At 37.9% G+C, this 21,743-nt stretch overlaps 1 protein-coding gene across 1 annotated transcript; it reads right to left on the reverse strand.

The window, feature by feature from the left end:
• Window positions 1-3,845: 3,845 nt before the first annotated feature.
• On the reverse strand, window positions 3,846-14,828 carry slc25a28 (solute carrier family 25 member 28). The gene is made up of 4 exons (XM_016293062.1): window positions 14,291-14,828; window positions 9,953-10,181; window positions 7,108-7,164; window positions 3,846-5,624 (listed from the first exon to the last, which is right to left on the reverse strand). The coding sequence occupies exons 1-4, from the start codon at window positions 14,654-14,656 to the stop codon at window positions 5,086-5,088; spliced, it is 1,191 nt and encodes a 396-aa protein (XP_016148548.1). The 5' UTR covers window positions 14,657-14,828; the 3' UTR covers window positions 3,846-5,085.
• Between the last annotated feature and the right edge of the window lie 6,915 nt (window positions 14,829-21,743).

The raw sequence follows: 21,743 nt of genomic DNA on the forward strand, positions 1-21,743 counted from the left end.
CAGAGTATATTGTAACAATTGCTGGGTCTCACTGTGTTCTGCTCACAGCGAAGAAGAAAATGTTCTATGGTGTGGCTAAATGGTGCTAAATATTGGGATCATAACACCTAGTCCTATCATGCAAACTATTCCAAAGCATACTTTACTTGTTTTACTACATTCCAGGAAAACATGCCCCAGAAGTCTTTAGAAGTGAAAAAACCCCCCAAAAAACGGAGAGCCCTCCAAGACACGATACGTGAACGAATTATTATTTATGCAAATTCTTATGACTCATATTATGAGTTGCCTCCTCAAGCATCAATGCCAGCTTGAAGTCTTTTGTGAAATTTAGAGTCCCTCACTGTGGGGAAGAACACACCAATGAGAAGCTTCACTGCTCAGTGACTTTTACAGAACATAAAGAACCAGGGTTATGTACAGTTTAGAGCAGGTTCCTGTGGCTCAGCTGGTAAAGCATGGCACCAAGGTCATGGGTTTGATTCAGTGGATGCAAAAACGCTGACCATCAAATGCAATAAAATGTCTTCAGCGTGTGTGTGTGGCAAAGCGATGGAGAAAAACCCAAACAAGCAAGTGTCTCACTAGACACATCCTCTACCAGACCGCAAGGACTCTTTATTAGCGTTAGAAGAAAAAGCAAACACTCCACTGTCTGTCAGCAGTCCAGCGACTAAGCAACACACACTCTCACATTGTCCCACTTAGGAAACTACTCCAAGTCCCTCTCTGACTCAGCTGATCAAACATCAGCCCAGGCACATGTTCTAAAACAACAATAACATCACCTAATTCCCTACAAATACCTCATTTACCATCTCGGACTCCTTAAAGAACTGTGCAGGACCAATCACTGGATGGATCAGGAACCATAAACACCTAATCCCCTACAGACTCTACCGAGGAGGCTCATCAGCACCATTGTGGGCAAGCTCGTGCGGGCCACCCGCGACACGGATGGGAGGAGAGGCATAAACAAACGCTAGGGTGGGGTGTAACACACCATCACACACTCTCAGACATTCAAAGAGTGTTCATTAACGCTCCCTGTTTGAACAGATGTCTGCCTGACAAGAGTATATGTCTGGAAGAGTGCATAAAGACTATTAAAAAATCATCTGGCACCTGCAAACAAAACCAGTAGCAAAACACCCAGATTTAGTATTTTGTGTCTCATTTTGTACGTGATTACAATGATACCCAATGTTCTCATTGACTCCAAGGTGAGCGTAAAATCCTTCATTAGTTTTAAAGGTGATACAGATCATTTCCAAAAGCAAATGACTCAATGTCCTCCAATGTGTTTTTCTCTCTCTCTTGCAAACAGGATAATAAAAAGTCAGTTGAAGGACATGAACCCATAAGGTAGGACTGACGTTAGACCTGTGTATCCACTGAGCCATCTAAGGATAGAAAGGTTTACTCCAGACCTGATTTCCATGTCAGGTTTGTATTCAAATCGATTAAGTGCTTAGAAATGGCAAACTAAAGACAACACCACCTTGACATTCTAAGGTTAGGTTAATCCAAAAAAAATAAATTACGCTGTGCAAGAAGTTTAAGAGCATTCTGATCAATCATCGACTGGCAAGTATGAAAATGCATTGAGATTGTTTCACTATTCCCCTTGCAGCGACGTCCATGTGCACCTCCATTACATGCAGTCCACCTGGCAGATTGACTGTCAAGTTCACGTTCAGCTGGCTGAGCCTGTGGCTCTTCTGCGGCTGATGGTTCTTCGTCTGTCATTTGCTCTCTCTCATACCTTTAGAGAAAAAGGAGGAATTTCTGAACCCTATCATCAGCGGCATGCTGTTACTTACCTGTTACATCATTAGAACATTATTGTGACAGCTAGGTTTAAATTACAAAAAAAAAAAAACTTTGAACATTTAAGAGACACTTAAAAACACATGAACGCTATTGCATTAATGTTAGATATCATACCGGCACACATTTATTTTAAACATTAAACATTTTCCTTGAAAATAATTTAAATAAATGTGTGCTTGCTTGATATTCATCTCCAGTCATTTTTGCTTTATTTACAACTTTGAAAAAAAAAAGAAGACAATCTTTCTTTCAGTACATTACCAGTCAAAAATCTAAAGGTTTTTTAAAATGTTTTTGAAAGAAGTCTCTTATGTTTCACCAAGGCTGCATTTGTTTGATCAAAAATATAGTAATATTGTGAAATTGCATTTCAATTTAAAATGGCTGTTTTTTTTACTTGAATATATTTTAAAAAGCAATTTATTCCTGTGATGGAATACTCCAGTCTTCAGTGTCACATGATCCTTCAGAAATCCCTCTAATATGCTGATTTGCTGCTCACTTATTGTTGGTGTTCCATTATTATTAATGGTTCTTATCTATGTTGAAAACGACTTTTGCTGCTGAAGATGTTGGTGCAAACAGTGATTATTTCAAGATTCTTTGATGAATAGAAAGTTCAATGAACTGCATTTATTTAAAAAAGAAATCTTTTGCAACATTATAAATGTCTTTACTGTTACTTTTGATCAGTTTAATGCACCCTTACTGAATAAATATATTCATTTTCTATTTTCATTCTCTCTGTATCTATACAGTATATACTAAGTTAATGGTTAATATATAGTTCATATGATAAATTGCACCAATGTGAATTTGAGGGCAACCGACTTCATACATCTACTAAAAATGTATGACCCTGACACCAGTTGCATGAAAACAAAACACAAAAGTGAAGTTGGTTTTGAGAAGCAGTGTGGTTTGAGTGTCCAAATACTTGCAAGGCCACATTAGAGACTGCTGACATAAAAAAGAAGAAACATTTATCCCTCTTGTCCAGACATTAGGAGTCAGGTAAAGTGAGAGCTCCTCCACACTCCTAGCAATTGTTCGGAAACTTGAAGTCAAAGGTCACATGTGCACCTGTGTCTTAGACCAAACAACTGAACATGCCACCAACAGAGATCTTTCAGCTCTTACGACTTCGAGGTGCTGCTCCTTCATTCCCGAGGACACCAGCAGAAGAATTCCACAGTCCACAGAGGGATTACTCGAAGTCATGTACACTGGAAAAAATCTGGTGTAGGATTTACTTTCCTACTTTCCACAAATAATTACAAAGAGACGGCAAGTAACACATTGAATTAAATGCAAACTTTTTGAATTAGAAAGACTCCAGTCAAAGAATTAGAAAATGTACTTCAGTAATCATTTTTTACAATAAAAAAAAAAACAGTCTATGTACTAGACGGCTTTTGAGATATTGATTATTGAGGTTAATTCAGTAATCCTAGGAGGTAATTAACAAGTAATAAGACTCTGAACTAGTAAAAACTAACAAAAATAGAGGATAGCTATGTACAGTAACACTTTAAATGAAGCAAGTAATTACAGCATACACGTGATGCTTAAATGAATGTACATTGCTAAAGCAGTTATATCAATTATATAAATGATTTATTTTATATTAGTTATATCAATTTTCAGTTATGCAATACAAAAATGTGTTATTTGGGCTGCAACGATGTCTAAATTAAACATTTGCCTGGCTTTACATGGCAAGGTTCCCAATCAATCAATAAACTGGCAATAAAATGTTTCTTGAGCACATATTAGAATGATTTCTAAAAGTTCACTTGACACTGAAGACTTGATTATTGATGTGGAAAATTCTGTTTTGCCACCACATGAATAAATTACATTTTAAAACATTCAAATTGAAAACAGTTATTTTAAATTGTAATATTACGCAATTTTTCTGTTTTACTGTATTTTTGATAAAATAAATGAAGCCTTGGTTATAATAAGAGGCTTCTTCTTTTTCATCTCCATAAAAAATAAAACACTGCTAGCGCATTATACTGCAGCCATTTTTTTTTTTTTTACAAACCAGTCCAAATTAATGTCAATCCAGAACATTCCTTTAACTCCAAACTTTAATTATAGTATATGAATAAATACAGTGCATGAATAAATAATGTAAACTCACACTGACATCAGCCATTGCAAGCCAGGGAAATCCCTGCACTGCTAATTTATTGAAAGCTGAGGAACAAAAAGGAATGGGGCCGTCAGGTTTCCATCAATAAAACTGTTCATGTGTTCAACTGCCAGGTGCGTTTCAGCTGAAACTCTCAAACACAAGAGCAAACCAAAATACATTCCAGTGTCCATCTAGAAATAATTCCAAATGAACAATTCATATTCACTGAATTACTCAGAAGGACCTCAACAGATTAAATCTGAATCTAAATTTTAAATGACACTCAGGTCATGTGATCTGCATGTCTAAGGCATTGTTGACTGAATAATTCTACTGTTGGCCAGGAAGGACTGTGTGTCTTCTTAAAGCTGCTATACAGATCTATATGCGGTGTCCCCTAGTGACCTCAAAACTATGTCTAGAAGTTATGAAAGGGGCAATCATCTCAGAACTTTGGATCAACTGTAGGAACATTTCCCACAAGTGCTGACGAAAAGCCACTGCCAAATACTACAAAAATATCTCTAACATAGATATCTTTCATTATCTCCGAGTGCTATTCAGTCAGAGAAGGCAATAAATTACTGTACAGGTCTACATTCTGCCATAAACAATGATTTTAATGATGTTTAATCCCAATTTGAATGTACAGATATGTCTTCACTTGTGCGTATTGGTTTTGGCTGGAAAAGACAAAACAAAACAAAAAACTAGGGGTCAGGTTTGCTGTTCTAGGTACTGTTTAGGAATTGGAGAAGTCTAGAGGCTCTAAACCCCACCCACAAACTTGAAGGACCACCCTCTCATTAGCATAACACTTCTAAAGAGGCCTCTGACGCCCCCTTGTGGGAGGAGTAATTTAGGTTAAGTGCAAAGTAGGATGTCGTGAACAAAAACTTGAGCCTTCACAGTGAGAACTTAGGTCATGATTAATAGTTGAATTATACAGGAAAGTTTTAGTATTAAATGATAACTGAAAGGACGTAAACAGACATGAGTGTTTGGACTCTATATGTGCGTATCATTTATTAAATCCGTCCTTTTGCAGCTCGAGTGCTTATCTGGTTGGTTATGCGAGAGAAAGCCAAGGTCAGGCCAGCTGTGAGCGCTTACTTCTCTCCGTCCCTCTGGATCCTGCGTTTCTCGTGCTGGTGTTTGGTGATAACGTACTTGAAGAACTCGTAGACGGACCAGCTGATGGCAGTCGAGGGCATCTGGTATATGACCCTGGCCTGAACGCCTTTGAAGTAAGCGGGAAGGCCGCCAAGCCTGTAGACAGTCCGGAAGGCATGACCGAGGCCCGTGATGTGTCTTCCACTCTGGCTGACGGAATCGAGCGCCAGAGACTCTTGCGTGTTCAGCAGCGTCTTGCAAACGTCCAGTGGCGTGGTGATGGCAGCGGCGATGGCGCCCGCCAGCGCACCCGACACCATGTGGGAGGAGGGGTTGTAATGTCTTTGGGGGTTCAGCAGCTCTTCCAGATATTCGTAGGTCATGAAGTGCAACGCCTGGAACGGGACGTTCATGGTGAGCTGCGTGGTGTAGCTGCGATAAAACGCCAGCGCCCCCTCCTGCTGCCACACGCAGCGCATACAGTCCAGAACGCCACGGTATGGCGAGTTATACATCTGCATCCTCTGCTTCACCACTGAACGAGCCAGTCAGACAGGAAAAAGAGGACAGGAAGGAGAACATTAGGCAAATGCAAGAAGCCAGGTCATGACTGCAATACAGTAGGCCCATCAAAGCAGAAACGTCCGGACGTGGGCGGATCAAACGCGCCTCCTGTCTGACCTACAGTCAAGCGGTCTGCGGGGAACAGACGAGGCGAATGAGAGCAGGTGTCTATGCAAGGTCTCAGTCTGCCACCTGCGCTGATTAACCTTGAGCCTCAAGAGTGCAGAAACAGACACGGCTGTCAGACTAAGATTTGGCCCACTGGGGAATTTCGGCTAATGCTACTGTTTCAACATGGCACAGCTGTTAATTAGAGCAAGGACAATCTGCTCCCACAAGGCTGTCTTTTGGAAATGTGTTTTTTTTTTGGTGGTGAAATTTGCCAGGAAATTAAATCTTTTCTGCCATCTCCTGGCATGTAACGCACAGTGAACTGTGACTCAGACCAAAAGAGTCAAGGTTTTCTGGTTAGTAGGGCTGCAACAACTCAATTTGTTATTATCTGGAGAGGAATATTGAGCAGGATGTGGAATAACATGCTATTTTTCAATAAAACAGAGAAATTAAATAAAATAAATATAACAATATTCGTCATTGCAGCCCTAGTAATTAGCATGGGCAATTAACAACATCTTTCTGACTTTTATTTAAAGTAAAAGTTTCTTCTTTCTGACTTTTATTTACCTTTAAAACTTAAAAGTAGCTGTGTAATCTGATCAAAATTTAGTAAACAACAAAAGTACTACAGTGGTACCATGTTATATATATATATATATATATACCATGTTACACAAAGATATTTCCAAGAATATCATGGTATGGGCCCAATAATGCTACTGTCATGACAAATCCACAATATCCAAATAAAAATAAAATCCATGTAAACTACATACAGATATAAAGTAGAACAATAACATACACTACTGTTCAAAAGTGTGGGTGATAAATGTCTCTTATGCTCACCAATCATACAGAAAAAACTGTCAATTTGTAATATAATTTTTTTTTTAAATATATTTTAAAACAAAAATAATTTATTTGTGTGATGCAAAGCTGAATTGTCAGCACCATTACTCCAACCTCAGTTTCACACGATCATTCAGAAATGATTCTAATATGCTCATTCGCTGTTCAAGAAACATTTATTATTATCAATGTTGAAAACAGCTGTGATGCTTAATTTTGTGGAAATTGTGATACATTTTTCCAGGTTTGCTTGATGAAAAGAAAGTAAAAAAAAAAACAACAGCATTTATTTGAGCTGAAAATATTTTGTAACATTATAAAATGTCTTTGCTGTCACTTTTAATCAATTTAATACATCTTTGCTGAATAAAAGTATTCATTTCTTTAAAAAAAAAAAGTATTTAACCCCAAACTTTTGAATAGTAGTGAATGGTATATTCAAATTTGATTTGATTTTTTATCGGAAGTAGAGATTCAAGTAAATATACCTTCAGCTGGATTCATTACAGCATCATGAAGCAATGTGGCAACACATCCAGCGGCCCCTGTAACACATCCCCTCAGACATTAGCACCAAAATTAGAGCATGCACACAGACTGGATAGTCACTGGACTTAAAATACAACAATCAGTTATAGAGACAGATCAGATCACAGTCAGACAAAAACGGTGTCCTGAACAGCCACCAAATACCCCCTATGATTTAACAGAGATTAGGGATTGACTGGATAAACTCTGGGGAATGTAAAGTCAGGAGAGAAAGAGTTTTTTTGTTCAGGATACTGGCATTTACTTCACTCATCGTGTCTCTGTTTTATGATAAGAAACAAAAACTGCTACAGCTTCTACAATCTTAATACCAAGGTGCTAAAAGGACATGAGACATCTGCCTTCAAGCTATGACTCAAAAAACCTATAGTAGCACACTGAAGTATCATGGGGTCTAATCATTTTCCTTCCTTTTCAGTGAAGTCTACTGGTAAATGGTAACATGCCAGCAGTTACTTACCACCCTTTCACTCTGACCTGGAGGAAAGAGAAAGAAAAGAGACACTACACAGAAACACCAACAACGACTTCCACAATGAGCTCTGAAGCTAAGTCTAACGCCATGTCCACACATACACGGTATTTTTATTAACGGAGTTTTTCCTTCCTCCGTTTAAAAAAAAAAAATCTCCATCCACATGAAAAAGCAAACGCATGCTGTGAAGCACTGTCAAGAGCATGCCAAACCAACAGGTGGCGATATAATCTCAACCCGTAAAGCCATGTTGGCCAATCAGAAGCCTGAAAAAGTTTCCAGTAGGCGGAGATAACACTGCAACCAGAGTTTTTGAAAATCTTCACCCTGGCAGGCGTTTTCAAAAATGTTCGGTTTCAGTGAACTGGTGCTGCGTTTGCGTGTGGACGAACGGCCTAACCGCGTAGAAAAAGCTGCGGTTTTAAAAAATAACCACATTCGTGTGGACAGGGCATAAATACCATTACACAACACTCTGACAAATGCAATGATACAATATAAATCCATAACACATAAATAACCAAATTTTCCATTTCTCTACAGATAATGAAAAGGGTTTCTCTTCAGAAATGCTTACATTAGATTATATGGACAGTTAAGTTTGTGTAGTGACATTACATTAGGTTTAGCTTTTAAGGTATTCCAACAAAGTTAGCAATGCAATTCAGTTCAGTTTATCAAAGTTTTGCACTGATTTCTTTGCAAGATGTTAAAGATACAACCTGCAGAAAAATCATTAAAAATTTGGGATTATTCATCGCACGTTCAAAGATTTACGACCCACATGATGAACTTCTATATTTATAGCTGCTGTCATGTTGGAGAGGGGCAGTTTTGGCTATTTTGGGATTTGACCTCATTCTAGAAGGACATTTTAAAGGGTTACTCCACCCCAAAATTTAAATTGTGTCATTAATCACTTACCCCAATGTCGTTCCAAACCTGTAAAAGCTTTGTTCGTCTTCGGAACACAATTTAAGATATTTTGGATGAAAACCGGGAGGCTTGTGACTGTCCCATTGACTGCCAAGTAAATAACACTGCCAAGGCCCAGAAAAGTATGAAAGACATCGTCAAAATATTCCATATGCCATCAGTGGTTCAATCTGAATTTTATGAAGCGACGAGAATCTTTTTTGTATAAATAACGACTTTATTCAACAATTCGTCTCCTCCGCGTCACTGTAGTGCCATTTTGGAGAGTATCCACTGAATGTAAACTGCGTATACTGTTCTACTTGTCTGTGTCAGCCGCACCACACGGATACGTTTTCTACGTTTATTTACGCTTTGATTTGAACGAAAACAGCCTATCCGTGTGGTGCAGCTGACACAGACAAGTAGAACAGTATACGCAGTTTGCGTTCAGTGGATCACAAGTAGGGCTGAACGATTTTGGAAAATAATCTAATTGCGATTTTTTTTACCAACATTGCTATTGCGATTTAATATGCAATTATTTTTTTAAAGCTCTTTATGTTCTGTATTATTCAACAAAGACAAGCTTAAATTGTATAGTATGCCCAACACACTATTAGATAGATTAAACATAAACCAGTGGTTCTCAAACTTATTTGGTCGCGCCCCCCTTTAAACCTATAAAAAAATCTGACCCCCCTCCTTTCCCGAATCTCCATTCCACCTCAGATTACCAAATAATTTCACTAAACATTATGAAAAATGAATGCTTTACGTCCAGTGTAGAGCTGTTGCGATGCGATGCACAACTGTAGCGTCCGGTATGGACACGGCGAGTGAAGCCGAGAGCAAGATATGCCTCGTCATATTTTCTGCATCTAGCTTTTGAATGACCAGCAGCTGCCTGGGTCTGTGCGACTTCATCTATTATCGCAAATGCAATTAATCGTTCAGCCCTAGTCACAAGCCTCCCGGTTTTCATCCAAAACATCTTAAATTGTTTCCGAAGACAAACAAAACTTTTACGGGTTTGGAACGACATGGGGGTAAGTGATTAATGACAAAATTTTAATTTTGGGATGGAGTAACCCTTTAAAGAGGTCAACTGAGAAGAAGTGGGCAGATGTTTGAGTAATACATGATTCATACAGATAACACAGTCACTGCCACAGAACTAGTTCTAGAATGTTTAAACCACAGCCAGATTTCACAATTTTGACAGTCATTGCAACTAATAAGTTAATAAAGTTAAAAAGGCCTTCTGAAAAAGCAAAAAAGATTTTAGAAAATTTACTGAATCATTCAAGTCAACTAACAATCTATTCCACATTAGAATTGTGGGTGGGCTGCTGAGAGGAATTTGAAGTACTGATGTGCAGGAAAACTGGTACCGTTCGCCAAATGACTGTTCGCTCCCGGATGGATGATGTCACTGAGGACTTTTTTCAACCTTTCGTAACAGGCGAAGTAAAGTGCGTGGGCTGGCCCCGCCCCTACAGCTGTAACATTCAGACCCCTGATTGGCCTCCAGATTCCCTCCGTCCTCACGATTCGCCACAAAGCGTCCATCACGTTACGGTAGCGGGCAGCTGGCTCTGGCTGAAGGCTCTGCATGCGCGTCTGCAACAAAGAACAATTGTTTAAACTTACAAACCCTACTATGTAGATCAAAGTATTAGTATAAATACAGGCATTAAAACAGGGATTTTCAGTTCACATTTGTTCTTGGACTTGCTGATATCGTTTTCAAAAAAAAAAAAGGAAAAAAAAACCTTCATATTTTTCAATAAAAAACAAGCTACAACAAAGTAGCAAGTCATTGGATCTGTAGATCAGAACTGAAGTTTGCAGCAATAAGGTCACACACGAACATAATCTAACCACCTAATCTGCTTTTCCTGCGGATCTACAGTATCACCTGACATACATGAGAATTGTGGATACAGTTCAGTTCCAGCTTCTACAGAAACACTGGCATTGACTCAACAGTGGAAAAATGTATTAGTTCTTAGTAATGTACTTGGTTGCCCAACACGTTTTGTAAATTTACATTGTGGCCTTGAACCTACCACAAAAGTCATGTTTGAACTGACATGGTCAGCATGGCTGAAAACGTTAGTTCAGAACGACAGCTGCAATGTGGTGAAATTTAAGATGCCTGCTGTGGCTACACGAGTAACATAATTCCTGTAAGGAAACGATACTTCCATAAAAGACCCGGGAAATAATCATATTTGCCAATAAATGTGTAAATCATATCTGAAGCCAGTTCCTCATGACAGGGGAGTGAGGAACTACAACCTCCAACAGGAAGTTTCAAGATTGCTCTTGAAATGCTTAGTATTGCAAAATGGGCCATGGAACAGAGTCTTGTACATAACAGAGAATTGGTCTTTTATTTCATCGAGTTAAATTACTTCATTTCTATCAGGAAACAGCCTACTGAGATTAAGGTATGCATCGTTAACAAAAATCGTAAAAAACTTCGAACACTATAAAAAAAATCTAAAGTTAAGAAAACAAAAGTTTAAGGCAACCAGCTTCAGCAGATTTTTGAGTTTTCTCAACTTGTTTTAGTAGGAGATTTTTGAGTTGTCTCAACTTTTTGTTGTATAAACTGAAAACAACAAGTTAAAGGGGTCATATGATGCAATTTCAACTTTTCCTTTCTCTTTGGGGTGTTACAAGCTCTTGGTGCATAAAGAAGATCTGTAAAGTTGCAAAGACTAAAGTCTCAAATCCAAAGAGATAGTCTTTATAAAAGTTAAGAGTCAGCCACGCCTACCTAAAACGGCTCGTTCTAACACGCCCCCACATGTCTACATCACTATGTGGGAAGATTTGCATAACGCCGCCAAAATGTTCACGCAAAGAAAGAAGGCATAACTTTTATTCTCGCTGTAGTATTGTTGCCGCCGCCGCCATGTCGTGAAGGCGCTGTGTGCTTCGTTGTGAAAGCGAAACTACTTTGTTTGGTCTTCCAAAAGAGGACTATATGGCTTCGTCATGCCTGGAGCTGATCTGTGCTGGTCGCTGAGGAAATACTTCAACTTCGTGCTGTGGATCACCGGATCGGCTTTCCAGCCCGGGGTCGTCACATGTGGTTGCCGCAGGCATCACAATATGGTAAGGGACGTAACATTTCCGTCACACGCTTGAGGAATTTGGCCAATCGTAACGCACTGGATAGCTGGCCAATCAGAGCACACCTCGCTTTTTCAGACCGATGAGCTTTGTATGATTGATGAGCTGGTTGCCTTAAACTTTTAAGTTTTCTCAACTTTTGATTTTTTACAGTGAACCTGTAGTACATTTACTACCAAGAAAACAATGTACAAGAGCTATGAGAGCAAAATGTGCTGAGGCCTGAACAAAACAAACACTTCGAGTACAAAGAGTTGCCATTCTTTTTGACAAATCAATTTCTTTCTTTTTTTTGTAGTCATTAGTGATTACTGGATACAAATTTTTAGAATTAAATGTTATATTTTTATAGAATGAATATATGAATGAATGAAGGGAACTATGAGGTAAGGAAGACATAAAAGCAGCTCCCTTATTTTTTTTTTTTATTTAGCTTCACAATTCACAACTGATAATAAACGTTTTATACATGCAGCAACTGTGCCACAGTTTAGACCCAAACAAAAGAATCCACAATTAATCATATAATGTCACGTTATATAATGTCACATTAACAATTATGGATAATAAAAAAAAAAATCAATGACATCTTTGCTACACCTTCAAAAACCATGTTTTTTTAAGTTTAAACATTTTTCATAATGTGCTAATCTAGTGTTTAAGTGTTTTAGATCTTTGACGTGGTTATATAATAAAGCCCCAAAGGTGATATCTGAATTTATAAATAGACAGGGTTTTACCAGAAAAACTAAACCAAAAAAAAAAAAAAAACCTTTCCTCTGTAGAGGTTTCTCAACTTTGGAATATGTTACAAAATGAAGTAAAATGAACAAGATTTACGCTGTTTTATAATAATGGTGAAGGGCTGGTTTAAACCAAAGCAGAATTGTACTCATTTTAGTAATTTACCAATTACATCTGCACTTTTAATTTGAATTATATTTCATGTTTTTTTTTTCTTTTAGAGAAAAGCCTATCAAAGACGCAACTTAGTCTGTGCTCTAATCTATACTGGATGTACATTACAATGCATTGTTTTTATTTATTAATTTTATTTTTGGAAGGACTGAGTTTTTTACTGTCCCTATACAAATAAATAAATGATGGACTGTACAGATGCTGTAGTTGCTTCTACCCTTCTTTCTGATTCTCTTCTCTAAACAGGGGCAACGTGCACTGTGTGTTGCTCAGAGATTTTAACTTGACCTTTGACTTGTAAACAGAATCTACTGTTAGCGTCACCTTTCCTCATCACTCATACTGCTGTGAATCAACCTCAGCATGGAATTTCCATATTTCACAAAGAGACAGATTACAAAAATCTTAAAGTCAACAAATAAGTACTTCCAACCAGCTTTACCACTAACATATTTCCAAACCAAACAAGACATTCAACAAAAATAAATGTGGGCTGAACTTGATTTGATACATTAAAAACGGAGGTCTCTGGCAGGCAAATGAAGAGGTGGATTGAAATCAGTGCAGAAGCAAATCAAATGTTACAATTTTGTCAAATGTGTGGCATTCTAAGAATATGAAAAGTTGAGAAACAGCCCTACATACAGGCTAGTACTGATTTTTATAGCATGTATTTAAAGAGTAATAAAAAAACGGTTAACTTAAAATGCACAAAAGAGATCAGTGTTAACAGTCTGGACTTGCCCATTTGAGAGGGAACAGCTGCGAACGACATAAAACAAGTGTCTTTGTCTCTAAAGAACTCTTCACTTCATCCTGACAACAAGAGCAGCTGAACACTCAAAGTAATACTTCCTTACAGTTTGCCAATGGCATCTTAATCAGTACATCCAGCAAACACTTCTAATGCTAAACAGCTTCAATGACACATGAAGTGAGGTGTCCTGTTTAGGGAAACAATAGTGATAAGTATGCAGACTGATGAGCTGTCTAGTTACACAACTAGTAGCGTATCACAGACGTGCTATGGTGCATGTCAAAAAACATGATACACTTTCAGGTAGTGTACTGCCTCTATGGGAACCTTCGACAGAAAAAAACTAAACTTAATTCTCAGTAGACTGCATTTGAACTACAGACTCAATGCGCATGCGCAGTATCCCAAAGAAGCGTCAGCAAGATCACGTGCTTTAGGAGAAGCCACGTGTGACCTTCCCATCTCATGTTTCATAATGACACCTCGCAGACACACAGGCACTACAATCACACAAAACCACAGGATACAATCATATCACAACCCACAAACAAAAAACGAGGCAATCAGTTGCTGGTGAAACTACATGCTTGGGACTTAAGTTAGTTACTACTAGATCGGTCCAGACAGAATTAAACACTGGAGAGATTACGTGATTCAAATGATTCTTAACATTAATAACTGCAATAGTTAATTCTATATGTAGACAACTAAAATCAGAGAAAGGAGCAGAGGGAAACTATATTGTCTGCAAAGCATGAAGACTATAATAAATAGTCTGGAAATCACACAGGGAAACTAACTCGACCTTGCCAGCTTGTCGGATCTTTCAAGGGCCTGCTGGTCACATTAACTCTAACGTTACGTGAATTCTTTATAAAACTCTTGATGTTTTGCAATTGCGTTTATTTACCTTCACACAATCAATAGGGAACATCAGGCAATGCTCCATGATCCCTGCCACTGCCCCTGCCAACATGTGCGTGCTGGTGGAGGCGCCCTGGGGCAAACCCTCATAGTCCGGTTCCGAGAAATCACTGGCCTCCTGGGAGCCATAGAAATGTCCAACATGAAGCTCCGTTTCGCCTGCTATCCGAGGTGTCAAAGTGCCGATGAGACTCTCGGAAACACCCCAGAACCTACCGCCGAACCAGTGTATTTCCTCGCCCGCGGAAGCTCCGGCCACCGCGGCATCGCCGCTCGATGTGTCCGCTGTCATCCGCCGCCTGCGCACAAAACCACCCGCTTCCATTTGCAGTACCCAGTCCTTTAAAATCATGCGTTCAGCTCGGGCCTCTCCCACCTGAGTACCGGGGAGAGGACACGTCCCGTTCGGCTAGAACTGCGTAGCAGACGGTGACCGACAGAACAGGCCGCGAGGCGAAACGGAAACGCCCTCTCTCTGTGTCCTGCGCTTTGATTGGAGGAAGCCGATGTCACTCAAATCAGAACGCGCGCAGTCGTTATTTATGGGATACAGTGACATAACATAGCGTAACACCTGGTAGAAGCAGCCAGAGATGGGAAGCCCGACTCTTTTTCGCGATTCGGTTCTTTTGAACAGTTCATTAAAAAAAATATATATATATATACGTTTAAAAAAAAGTGAGTACTTGACCTTGACATCCTGGCGTGGCTATATTTCTTGCTATATATAGGCTATGGAACAAAAACATGGTTAATTTGTTAATAGGGAAAGTACCATATGGCCAAAAATGGGCAAACAATGAATCTAATATCATAATATGTTATAATAGAATGTATAGAATAGCCTACTTGCAAATGTTTCATCTAATTTAAGAAATTCTCAATGTCGGCTATTTTGGTTAAATAATAATAACAATAATAATAATAATAATCGATGTTACTATTATTGTAACAGTAATACTGTGTTAAATCCTAGTCTGTAGCCTAGATGAAAATGTTCTTGTTCTGCAATTTAAAAAAACGTGCTTTGTGTAGCATTGTTGTATGGCCTAAGTTTTCTATTAATTTATTATTATTATTATTTAAAGGGTGTTTATTATATTGCAGCCCTGATTCATTTCCTAAAAGTCAGTTAGTCCCTACATGTAATTTGCATTTAGAGTAAACAACACCAAAATGAATTAACATCTTTTGACTGAAAAGGTTTTTGCATGTTTTAATAAAATATTAAATGCATAAGCAAATGAATAAAACTGTGATGCAATCAAGTTTTTTTTACTTTTACATCACTAATTGGTACTTCATCGGTTTCTTTATAACTGCTCGGACTGATTCAGTCTAATTCTTTGTTCAGACTGGTAGAATGAAAAGATTTGTCTCACATGAGCTGCACCCAACATCAAAAACAAGAGGTTATGAATTAAAACTGAGGTGTATGGATGCATTAAACAGTGTTTGCTTTAGGATTGAAGGTCAAATCCTAATATCAACAGAAACGAGCCTAAGATGATTTGCTTGTTGGTCACTTACCCTCATCAGGCCGGTCTGATGTGACCAGCTTAAATCAACTCAGGCCAGCAAACCAGCAAACCAGCAAATATTTAATTTGAAATTTTCTACGTATATCAGCAAATTTCATGTAGCTTTTATGCCGTTCCATTATAATTACACAATTTCAATATACCAGCTATCGTCAGGCCTGCAATTTTTATAATGAGATTTTGTAGCTTCTTGCACCACTCTCATTATCAAAATGTTGTGTAGGCCTGAAAAATAACAAAAATCATAGTCTTCAGAGACTAAGCAAACATCAACAACACTATCATTATCTTAAACCAAAGTTTAAAATCATCTCTCTGGAAGAAAATTAATTAGGCTGCTCAACAATGAGCTAATTATACTTTAAAGCAAGACCATTTTCAGCTAATTTCATTTTGGCCGCGAGCCCACGGTGTAGAATTTCTGCTGACAAAGGGAATGAAGTGTTAATTTTCGCTTACAAGAAGAAAATTCCCTGGCCTTGATCAAATTAACGTTGACTGTGTGTTGTCCAGATGTGTTCCTTCAAGGAAAGCCAAGCTGGCGTGCCTGTAGAGTATCTCTCTGTCTTGACCATAATTCCCTGACGACATGCTCTGATAGAGGTGTCGGGAAACCCTAGATTGTCTAATAGCAGGCTACTTTATTTCTTTTCCTTCTGAGAACCTGAATCAATAGGAGTTGATTTTCACAGCATAAGCAAAACAAATAGAAGTTAAAGGATATAGTATACGGCGTCACGGCAATTACACATCATATAGACTCAAATTGAGTTTCTAATTCATTTAAGGCCTAAGCTTTGGTTATCTTCGGTTACTTGAGTGAAATGCACAAAGCCACAAACCTCCTGTTTTTCAAATGTGTCTCTAAAAGCTGTCTGCAGTCCCATCAGCATGACGCTGATGCATCATCTCTTATCATATTTAGCATAGAGAGAGAATCACTTATGATCTCTTCATACGGGCTCTTCAGTCAAGATGATTTCTCTTAGCTGAAGAGAACATTTCTTAAGTACGGCAAGGCTTTGAAGCAACTTTAATGGAAAGAGACAATATTCAAAAGGCTTTGAATTAACTATGACGTCCCCATCTTAAATAGTCAATGATTCATTTTAACAAGATATTAATTGATGCAAAAGGCTGATACAGAAATGGTCAATCTCAACACCATATGCGTTCTTTTGTTAACATTAAGTTAATGCATTCAACATGAACTAACAATAAACAATATTTTTACAGCATTTATTAATCTTTGGTAATCTTATAAAAATATGATTGTTTGTGCTAGGTCACTGTGCGGCTGTTTTGGTTGGTAAATGCTGAAAATAACAAGATAATTAACGTATAATAAATGTTGAATGACTAAATGTTGTAGTGTTCATTTCAGCTAATGTGAACACATTAAACATTAATAAATTATACATGAATTAAAGTACTAATACATAACAAGGCTCAGATGATCAAGCCTACCTGTAATAATAAATTATCTAAATTCTTAGCTATTAATTAACTTTTGAGGCTGATATAGAATGAGTGCTTCCACTTTATTATGACAACCCAAAGTATTTGCCGCCACCTACTGGAATAAATGTGGCTTTGTTCTTTCTTTCTTTCTTTCTTTCTTTCTTTCTTTCTTTCTTTCTTTCTTTCTTTCTTTCTTTCTTTCTTTCTTTCTTTCTTTCTTTCTTTCTTTCTTTCTTTCTTTCTTTCTTTCTTTCTTTCTTTCTTTCTTTCTTTCTTTCTTTCTTTCTTTCTTTCTTTCTTTCTTTCTTTCTTTCTTTCTTTCTTTCTTTCTTTCTTTCTTTCTTTCTTTCTTTCTTTCTTTCTTTCTTTCTTTCTTTCTTTCTAGAAAGCTCACACTGTAGTAGGATACAGAAATGAAGATACAGTAAACAACTTGTACTTGTTTTGTCCACAGTTTTATTTTGTTGATCACATGTTCACAAACTCTAAGATCGCAGGCATGCCCCAAACAGGTGATATCTGTTTATCTTATTCATAATCAGTTTTCACACTGGTCTCAGTAGCCGCTTTAAGAAGCAGCTCAATACAATGGAGCTGCTGTGGCTCTGATGTGAGATCGTTTGCCTCTGTCTTGTGATTTTTCCTTGTGCCAGGATATCAGTAGTGAAAGTTCTTTTAAATAACTTTTGTCTTGATATGCGCTTTCACTGCACACTTTTAAAGAAGTGGAACACTCACTCTGTTAAGTGTTTATATTGAGGCCTTTATCTGGCTATCCTACTTTCAAGTAAAGATTATAAAACAAGGTTAATGTCTTATAGGTTATTGTAAAAACTTGGTTTATATAAAGAACCCTTTGACCATCAAGCTTTCTACTTAACTTTGGACCTTGGTCTAACACTGAAAATGTTCTCAAGATGTTCTGTGACTTTGAATAGACACGCAAAACAACAGACAGCTAACCATGTATAAAGCTTTACCAAGAGATTACAATGATTCTAACTGAGCTTTCTTCAGTCGCTTCTCTATAGCTACTCTTGCCTCAACACCACACTCTTAAGAAAAATGGTTCTAAACAGTACCAGAAAAGGGTTCTTCGGCTTGTAACAATAGCAGAACCCTTTTTAGAGCTAAATAGAACCTTTTTATAGGGTTCCATATGGAACCATGCTTTAAAAAGGCCATATAAGACCTTAATGTTGTTATAAATACAATTTTTAATGATAGTTTTTCATTAATATTAGTATGTTAATATCATTAATATTAGTATTATTTGTATATATTATTTATTAATATTGTTTTTTCACCCCTCTATCTGCCTGGCCTTATAATATCTTGACGTGTCTATTAGGGTTTTACAAACCCAATTCCAAAAAAGTTGGGACACTGTAAAAAAGGAATGGAATAATTTACAAATCTCATAAACTTATATTTTATTCACAATAGAATATAGATAACATATCAAATGCTGAAAGTGAGACATTTTGAAATGTCATGCCAAATATTGGCTCATTTTGGATTTCATGAGAGCTACACATTCCAAAAAAGTTGGGACAGGTAGCAATAAGAGGCCAGAAAAGTTAAATGTACATATAAGGAACAGCTGGAGGACCAATTTGCAACTTATTAGGTCAATTGGCAACATGATTGGGTATAAAAAGAGCCTCTCAGAGTAGCAGTGTCTCTCAGAAGTCAAGATGGGCAGAGGATCACCAATGCCCCCAATGCTGCGGCGAAAAATAGTGGAGCAATATCAGAAAGGAGTTTCTCAGAGAAAAAATTGCAAAGAGTTTGAAGTTACCATCATCTACAGTGCATAATATCATCCAAAGATTCAGAGAATCTGGAACAATCTCTGTGCGTAAGGGTCAAGGCCAGAAAACCATACTGGATGCCCGTGATCTTCGGGCCCTTAGACGGCACTGCATCACATACAGGAATGCTACTGTAATGGAAATCACAACATGGGCTCAGGAATACTTCCAGAAAACATTGTCGGTGAACCCAATCCACCGTGCCATTCGCCGTTGCCAGCTAAAACTCTATAGGTCAAAAAAGAAGCCATATCTAAACATGATCCAGAAGCGCAGGCGTTTTCTCTGGGCCAAGGCTCATTTAAAATGGACTGTGGCAAAGTGGAAAACTGTTCTGTGGTCAGACGAATCAAAATTTGAAGTTCTTTTTGGAAAACTGGGACACCATGTCATCCGGCCTAAAGCGGACAAGGACAACCCAAGTTGTTATCAGTGCTCAGTTCAGAAGCCTGCATCTCTGATGGGATGGGGTTGCATGAGTGCGTGTGGCATGGGCAGCTTACACATCTGGAAAGGCACCATCAATGCTGAAAAGTATATCCAAGTTCTAGAACAACATATGCTCCCATCCAGACGTCGTCTCTTTCAGGGAAGACCTTGCATTTTCCAACATGACAATGCCAGACCACATACTGCATCAATTACAACATCATGGCTGCGTAGAAGGATCCGGGTACTGAAATGGCCAGCCTGCAGTCCAGATCTTTCACCCATAGAAAACATTTGGTGCATCATAAAGAGGAAGATGCGACAAAGAAGACCTAAGGCAGTTGAGCAACTAGAAGCCTGTATTAGACAAGAATGGGACAACATTCCTATTCCTAAACTTGAGCAACTTGTCTCCTCAGTCTCCAGACGTTTGCAGACTGTTATAAAAAGAAGAGGGGATGCCACACAGTGGTAAAAGTGGCCTTGTCCCAACTTTTTTGAGATGTGTTGATGCCATGAAATTTAAAATCAACTTATTTTTCCCTTAAAATTATACATTTTCTCAGTTTAAACATTTGATATGTCATCTATGTTGTATTCTGAATTAAATATTGAAATTTGAAACTTCCACATCATTGCATTCTGTTTTTATTCACAATTTGAACAGTGTCCCAACTTTTTTGGAATCAGGTTTGTACGTAAAAACAACAACAACGTTTTTTTTTTTTTAATAACGTGAAATTGTAGCAAAAATGACAGTGTTCTGACAAGAGTTATTAGCAGAATACATTAATGAATGACAATGGACATTGAACATAAATAAATGCTTAAAGAAGTAAAACAAAATAGAACATAAAATAGTGTATTGAAGACCAAGCTCCAGTCATATATCTTCACAATCCTCTATGGGCATATGCCTTTAAGTTAATCATTATCTGTATTTTGGTGTGATTGAATGGTAGTTTCTCTCTGCAGATGATGAGGTTGTAGGATGTGACAGCATCTGAAAAGCACAATTGAGTTTAGATATACAGTTTGTCTCTCACATTTGTTTATGTGAAAACAATTGTTTATGAAAGCCAAAAGTTGCATGTGAGCACTTCACAATGTTAAAAGAAAAAAGTAGATAGCTGGGTATGTTTATGCATAAACCCTAGTAATAACAAATATCTAACAAAATGGACCATACATTCAGTATCTTTGTTACCTACTTAGTTAAGAAGAGGAGAGTGTCCTTAACTGAATAGAGCTGGCCACAATTACATGTTTTCTTAAGCTAAAAAGAGAAAAGACATAGGAAACTAATTAGCATTTGAAAGTTATAATTTATAGACATTTTAAGAAAGAAATGATTTACCTGTTGAGAGTGTGCTGACAGTCTGTGTAGTTGGATGGCTGAGCTCCAGAAAAGCAGTAATGGGGCATCTTAGAGAGTAGCCTTGGTTAGGGTTTTACATTAAAACAACAACAACAATAACCACAGCAGCAGCATGTTGTGTGAATTAAGTATGTTTTTATTGACATGAAAAACTGTCAGTGCTCTTAACAACAGTTATTAGCTGAATACATTAATAAATGACAATTGACATTGAACATGAATAAATCAATAAAACACAAAATAAGAACAAAAAATAGATGTGATGAAGACCAAGTTTCAGTGAAACAATCACTATCCAATCAATATGATGCCTTTAAAGGGGTCATATGATGCTTTTTTAAAGATCATTATTTTGTGTATTTGGTGTAACAGAATATGTTGACATGCTTTAATGTTCAAAAAACACATTATTTTTCAAATACTGTACATTATTGTAGGTCCTATATGCCCCGCCTCTCTGAAACGCATCGTTTTCTACAAAGTCCCTCCTTCCGACAAGCGCAGTCTGCTCTGATTGGCCAGCTGACCCAGTGCATTGTGATTGGCCGAACACCGCAAGCACTCGTCGGAAATGTAACGCCCCTTACCATAATCGCGAGCTTCATCTTTCAAAATAAATGTAAAGACAGTAAATAATGTCATTAGTTTTACCATCAGTTCAAGCCCGAAAGGGGAACAGAGTCGCGTGACAGACACAGTGATGAAGCTGGTATGTGTGCAGTACACAAGCCACGGTTAAGACAGCTGACTCCACTGTGATGTGAGTTCCCCCCTCTCCCCCTCCCTCTCCCTCTCTCTCTCTCTCTCTCTCTCTCT

Source organism: Sinocyclocheilus grahami, unplaced genomic scaffold (assembly GCF_001515645.1).
Source record: "Sinocyclocheilus grahami isolate Dianchi unplaced genomic scaffold, SAMN03320097.WGS_v1.1 scaffold297.1, whole genome shotgun sequence".
In the NCBI taxonomy this organism is placed as follows: domain Eukaryota; kingdom Metazoa; phylum Chordata; class Actinopteri; order Cypriniformes; family Cyprinidae; genus Sinocyclocheilus; species Sinocyclocheilus grahami.

What these genes read in the sequence shown, in the direction of transcription:
- slc25a28 (XM_016293062.1), bottom strand. Translation starts at nt 14,656, where the DNA reads ATGATTTTAAAGGACTGGGTACTGCAAATGGAAGCGGGTGGTTTTGTG. An exon ending in TCCCTATTGATTGTGTGAAG is followed by an intron (nt 10,182 to 14,290) that starts GTAAATAAACGC and finishes TCTTTGTTGCAG; the next exon opens with ACGCGCATGCAGAGCCTTCA. An exon ending in GAACAGTCATTTGGCGAACG is followed by an intron (nt 7,165 to 9,952) that starts GTACCAGTTTTC and finishes GATGTGTTACAG; the next exon opens with GGGCCGCTGGATGTGTTGCC.